General features: G+C 37.3%; 1 protein-coding gene across 1 annotated transcript in view; it reads left to right on the top strand.

The window, feature by feature from the left end:
• LOC21404401 (probable helicase MAGATAMA 3) overlaps window positions 1–4,601 on the top strand; it is an 8,110-nt gene extending 3,509 nt beyond the window's left edge. The window contains 7 exon segments of the mRNA XM_024171909.1: window positions 1–105; window positions 374–469; window positions 565–727; window positions 897–1,026; window positions 1,102–2,868; window positions 2,987–3,800; window positions 3,929–4,601. The exon segment at window positions 1–105 is cut by the window's left edge and continues 132 nt beyond it. Of these exon segments, the coding sequence (XP_024027677.1) occupies window positions 1–105; window positions 374–469; window positions 565–727; window positions 897–1,026; window positions 1,102–2,868; window positions 2,987–3,409 (2,684 nt within the window). The 3' untranslated portion in view covers window positions 3,410–3,800; window positions 3,929–4,601.
• Window positions 4,602–6,834: the final 2,233 nt, after the last annotated feature.

Raw genomic sequence — 6,834 nt, 5'->3', positions numbered from 1 at the left:
AATGCCGAGCACAGCTTTACAGTAACTGGGAGGAATTGACTGAAACGGTTTCAAGAGATACACATATCATGGTTCGTGTAAAAAGCATTGAAAGGAGAGAAAGAGGTATCATTGTAGTTGAATTTTCTTTTAATTTGGCGATGCACTTGAATACTGAATGTTTAGAATTTTACTTTAATAATACGCAGCTGAGATATTTGTGCATAGGTTCGCTACAGGAGTGGATTTTCTTATTGCTTTTTCTTCTATTTGTAATTTTACCATGTTCTTTTGGCTGTAAGCAAGATAGGACATGCATAGTTGGCTGTATTTTGGCACATCGTTTTATTTCTGGTTCTGTTAACTATTTAACGTACTTTTGTTGTTGGCTTAGGATGGTATGATGTGATAGTCCTTCCAGCGAATGAGTGCAAATGGACATTTAAGGAGGGCGATGTTGCTATTCTTTCATCTCCCAGGCCTGGGCCAGGTTGGTAAAAAAATGCTTAGGTATATTCTTGTCAATTATTTGGTATGATATGTTTTGTTCAGTTCATTAATGTAAACTTGTAATTTGCCAATTAGTCCGACCCAAGCGTAACAACGCTTCTGTAGTTGAAGATGACGAAGAGCTTGAAATGAGTGGACGTGTGGCTGGCACCGTCAGGCGACACATCCCTCTTGATACTCGTGATCCTCCGGGGGCAATTCTTCATTTTTATGTTGGGGACTCATATGATTATTGCGGGTATTTTATAGATCTTTTTCCCAATCCGTTTTGTGTTGTCAACTATTGTTATTTTTGTTACTGCAGCTGTTCTTTTATCTCTATTTTTAGTATTGCATCTTGTTACCTTTATCTTTGAGAAATGTTGTTAACAGATCTTCTTATGCCCTTTATCTCATGAATATACCAGCTCAGATGATGATCATATCCTAAGAAAACTGCAGCCTAAAGGCATTTGGTACTTGACTGTGCTTGGCTCTCTTGCGACCACTCAGCGAGAATATATTGCATTGCATGCATTTCGTCATCTGAATTCACAGGTGAAAGTCAGTTTTTAGCATCTTTCGATTTATAAAGCCTTGTCATTATTTATTTTACTGATACCTTTAGTACAGATGCAAGCTGCTATACTCCAGCCGAGTCCTGAACACTTCCCAAAATATGAACAGCAGAGCCCTGCCATGCCTGACTGCTTCACACAGAACTTCGTAGATCATCTACACAGAACCTTCAATGGGCCCCAGCTAGCAGCAATCCAGTGGGCTGCAACGCATACAGCTGCTGGTACTAGTGGCGGGATGACAAAGAGGCAAGATCCATGGCCTTTCACTCTCGTTCAAGGGCCTCCAGGGACTGGTAAGACACACACAGTCTGGGGAATGCTAAATGTCATCCATTTGGTTCAGTACCAGCATTATTACACTTCTTTGCTTAAGAAACTAGCGCCCGAGAGCTATAAGCAAGCTAATGAGAGCAACGCTGATCATGTGCCTGTGGGATCAATTGATGAGGTTCTTCAAAATATGGACCAGAACCTCTTTCGTACTCTTCCAAAACTCTGCCCGAAACCCAGAATGCTAGTTTGTGCACCATCGAATGCCGCAACCGATGAGCTTCTTGCTCGTGTCCTTGACCGAGGATTTATTGATGGTGAGATGAAAGTCTATCGGCCTGATGTAGCTCGAGTTGGGGTTGATTCTCAGACACGTGCTGCCCAGGCCGTCTCTGTTGAGCGCAGGACTGAACAGCTTTTGGTCAAGAGTCGAGAGGAAGTTTTGGGATGGATGCACCAGTTAAAAACTCGTGAAGCTCAGTTTGCTCAGCAAATAACCATTCTTCAAAGAGATCTTACTGTTGCGGCTGCTGCTGTTCGCTCCCAAGGATCAGTTGGTGTTGATCCAGATGTTCTTGTGGCTCGGGACCAGAATCGAGATGCGTTGCTTCAGCAACTTGCAGCGGTGGTTGAGGGCAGGGATAAAATTTTAGTTGAGTTGTCTCGCTTCCTCATATTAGAAAGCAAGTTCCGACCTGGTAGCAACTTTAATTTGGAAGAAGCTCGTGCTAATCTTGAGGCAAGTTTTGCCAATGAGGCTGAAATTGTTTTTACTACTGTCTCAAGCAGTGGTCGCAAGCTGTTCTCTCGCCTTACTCATGGTTTTGATATGGTAGTGATAGATGAAGCAGCCCAAGCTAGTGAAGTGGGAGTTCTTCCTCCCCTCTCCCTTGGTGCTGCACGATGTGTTCTTGTTGGGGATCCTCAGCAGCTTCCTGCAACAGTCATTAGCAAGGCGGCTGGAACCTTGTTATACAGTAGAAGTCTCTTTGAGAGATTCCAGCAAGCAGGGTGCCCCACTATGTTGTTATCTGTGCAGTACAGGATGCACCCCCAAATCCGTGACTTTCCTTCTAGGTACTTCTACCAAGGACGCCTTACAGACAGCGAAAGTGTTGCTAATTTACCAGATGAGATGTACTATAAAGACCCTTTACTTAGACCTTACATATTTTATGACATTACTCATGGGCGGGAGTCTCACAGAGGTGGGTCTGTCTCTTATCAGAACATGCATGAAGCACAGTTTTGTCTTCGCGTGTATGAGCATCTTCAAAAAACTGCGAAATCATTGGGGTTGGGTAAAATTTCAGTTGGCATTATCACACCATACAAGCTGCAACTAAAATGCCTTCAACGTGAGTTTGAGGATGTTCTGAATTCAGAAGAAGGAAAAGACCTATATATTAACACTGTAGATGCTTTTCAGGGCCAAGAACGTGATGTGATTATAATGTCCTGTGTACGTGCTTCAAGTCATGGGGTTGGCTTTGTTGCTGATATCCGACGAATGAATGTTGCTCTCACACGTGCAAGAAGGGCTCTTTGGGTAAGGTTTTCTGTTTCCATTTTCATTTGTGGCTTTTGTGTATTGGAGATATGCTTTTTATCTATGCTTTGATGATAACTTACATTTTAATTCTTTTTGGATTCTGATATTTTAACAGGTCATGGGGAATGCTAATGCTTTAATCCAATCTGATGACTGGGCTGCGTTGATTGCTGATGCTAAATCCAGGGACTGTTATATGGACATGGACTCTCTCCCTAAAGATTTTCTGGTTCCGAAGGGACCTTACACCCCATTGCCAGGAAAGGTCTTGTCTAATTCAAGGGGTTTAAGGTCCGGCGGACCAAGACATAGATCATTTGATATGCATATGGAATCTAGGTCAGGCACACTGTCAGAAGATGACGAGAAATCAGGTGTCGCTATTTCTAGAAATGGAAGTTACCGGCCCTTTAGGCCGCCATTTGAGAATTCTTTGGATGACTTTGATCAGTCAGGTGATAGATCCAAGGATGCCTGGCAATATGGCATACAAAAGAAGCAGAATTCTTCCGGGGTTGTGGCGAAGAGAGATATATAGGCATAGATGGTTGTCCATGAATTTTGTTGTGCTTCAAGGAGCTTAGCATCATGGTATTCTTTGTTTTTCCTAATTTTCGATGGTTCTGCTGATGCTGCCACAGAAAGCTCTCGGAGCATCACTGGTCCAAGATTCTAAAATATTCAATTATAAACGCATCAGTTGGACTTCATGCTGGATACAATTGCAGTCGGCAGATCGTGGAAAATATTGGAATCTGAAGAGACGGCATTCCATTTATGCAAAAGTTCGATGCTTTTGCAGTAGATCTGGTTGGTTGAATCGACTTCTATAATTTCTTACTGAGGGGCTGGATGCTTTTGGCTTAGATCGGATGGTGGGAAAACTTCAGTCTTTTTTGCCATTAAATCCTCCAGCTTGCAGCCTTTGGGTAAGTGCTATTGCATGTATAGAATTTCACTTCACAGAATAACATAGGATTTTCATGCCATTGTACCAGTTAATCTACCGTTTGTATGGTTAAGTTTACATGTCATTGATTGAATGTCAATTCCTCAGGAAATCTTTTTGAGAGGGACTTTTTGAGCTTCAAAGCTAACTGTGAAGGAAATCTGGCCCATGTTGTCAGTGACTCTTAACAATCACACCGCTGACTTTTTTGGTTGTTGGCACCGGGATAGAGTTGGCACTTCAAGTAAGAAAGTTTCATATTTACAAAGATGCCATGTACATTCTTTGTACGTGAAAATGCAATTACATGACAGATGAAAGGGGTATGTAAAACTTTGGTCTGGTGGGTCTCTTTATTTTATTTTTAAATCTTTGTTTCTACTGTTTGAAAGGTTAGTAGTAGTCTGGCACAGTCAAGATTTATGTACAGAAAAAGGGGAAAGTACAATTAGAGAAACCTACATTACCTGAGGCAAGTCTTTGAGGAGCTCAACCGACTTGTACATAAACATGTTCAGTTTGTGGAATTCATATGATTCTTTTTCATGCGTTCTGGCCAATAGACAAGGAATTTCTCTCAATATTTACTTTTGTATGTGAGTGCACTATTATTATAAAAAGCACAATTAGAAAAAGGGGAAAGTACAATTAGAGAAACCTACATTACCTGAGGCAAGTCTTTGAGGAGCTCAACCGACTTGTACATAAACATGTTCAGTTTGTGGAATTCATATGATTCTTTTTCATGCGTTCTGGCCAATAGACAAGGAATTTCTCTCAATATTTACTTTTGTATGTGAGTGCACTATTATTATAAAAAGCACAAAACCTCACTTAAAATAGCTTGGGCTATGATAACAATGATAATCATAATAACCACCAATTATGATTGCATAGGTGCATAAAATTTGACCAATTTCCTGTGACTGGACCTAGCTAAAGTCATCAATGTCTGGTGGAGGAAACACTTGCACATGGACAGAGAACAATGGCTTCTTATTATTCATATTAGCTTTCTGAAAACGTGTTTAATATTTAAATTGTACTCAAACCCACTTCTTATTAGCTTCCAAAGAACGTCTTTATTTCTTTAATTGGCTCAAACCCCACTTTTGGTGGACACATTGAACGTGTGACTGGAGCATTATGTATTTGAAATTTGAAGGTGTAGGGAGTTATAAAATATGGGGAGTGGGTGGGTGATTAGGTGGACTATTTTGGCTGTGGGCTCTGATGAGCTGCTTTTTTTTACGTATCTTTACCTGAAAAAAAGGGAAAAAAAATAGAAGAAAAGAAAAAGACAAAAAGACTACGAAATTTTTATTATTGGATAAAAATTACATTGAAATCATATTTGAATAAAGGGAAATAAATATAGATTTTGATGGAGATTTAATTTGCGTTTGGTTGGTGGATTCGTATTATAGTTTAAATCATAGATACACGTAAATTAAAAATAATTCTGAATCATAATTCTGAATTCATGAACCAAACGTCTATGGTTAAGACATTCAAAATCATTTTTAAATGACATAAGGTTTATTCGGGTGAGCTTGTTTTTGACTTCTTGGTTTTAGAAAATGTTTCTGGAAGTGTTTAGATCTATTAGAAGTGTTTCGAAAGAGTTTCCTTTCAAAACTAAAAAATGAGGTTTCTGAAAAAAAAAAAGCACTTATGAATAAATTGATACTAAAATTAAATTTCATTCAAACACTTATTATTATTGGGAAACTTAAAAATTGTTTTAACTTAATAAGCTCTTTTAAAAATGTGGTTTGACACATTTATTGAAAAAATACAACTTTTATTTTTCTTTTTCTACTGATAAACAAAAGAGAAAACGAGACAGATATCTCTTAAAATGTACGGGTCTTCAATTTTCATCTCTTACACTTAATTAATACGCTTTAGTTAAAAAATTATATTAGTCAGAAATGTATTAATCAAGAGATAAAGAGTAATTGATACTAAAAAAAGAGATAAAAAGTATAAATCTTAGAATAATGCATTTAAAAGATGAGTTCACTAATTTCCTATTCTTTCTAGGGAATTTATCTGGTGTTTCTTCTTTTTTAGAACACTAATATTTCTTATTTATCAGTAATCAAATATGTATTATTTTTTTAATTTAATTTAACTTTTGATCAGATTTAATACAGATTTAATTGTTAATAAACAAAAAATACCAGTGTTCATACAAAAAAAAAGAGATATAAAAAAAAGTCTCTTATTTTTAAACAAAAATAAAAAAACTCTACCAAACGGGCTTTAAAAGTACACATCAACACAGACCATCAACTAAAGTCACGGACAAGGAAGGAAAAAAGGAAGGCGTAAATACAATTTGTTTCAAACAAAATTGGCCAGAGTGTCCGTTTTGATACTTCACCGGAATCTAGAAGAAACCCATTTCTTCGTGTTCCCTTGCCTGTTGTTGGCTTCCTCTTTGTCCTAGACTCCTTAAGTTTTTCTAAAGGTCAAAATTACCCTTGCCATCATGCTAAAACTCACAGCAACTAGACCAATAAACTTGAGTACTAAGGGACAGTTCTGACTTTTAGCATTAAAGCGCCACTTAATTGGCCTAAACATTAAGAAAAAAAAAAGGGAGTCTGTACTCCTATCGACAGAAACTGTATTGTTACTGTTAATTTAATTTTTTAAGGGTTAGATTTATAACAAAAATAATTATGTAGGAGTCTGTACCTCTATCGGTAAAAATTGTATTGTTATTATTAAATTAATTTTTTAACAATTAAATCTGTAACAAAAATAATTTTGTGTGGTGAGTTATAAATTTTTAATATAAATATATATAAATATAATCGTTAAAAAATTAACAGAACAGTTAAAAATAATTGTCTGAGTAAAATAACTTGCTACAAGGTAAAGATTTAAAATATATGTATATATATATATATATATATATATAATCGAAATGACACCATTCACTGTGCAGTGCTGTATAAAAGTCCAAACCACAAATTTCCAATGCAAAAAGGTCCAAACCACTA

This window comes from Morus notabilis, unplaced genomic scaffold, assembly GCF_000414095.1.
Source record: "Morus notabilis unplaced genomic scaffold, ASM41409v2 Scaffold206, whole genome shotgun sequence".
Lineage (NCBI taxonomy): Eukaryota > Viridiplantae > Streptophyta > Magnoliopsida > Rosales > Moraceae > Morus > Morus notabilis.
Note: the sequence above shows the minus strand (reverse complement) of the source record. Positions and strands in the feature narration are given on the sequence as shown.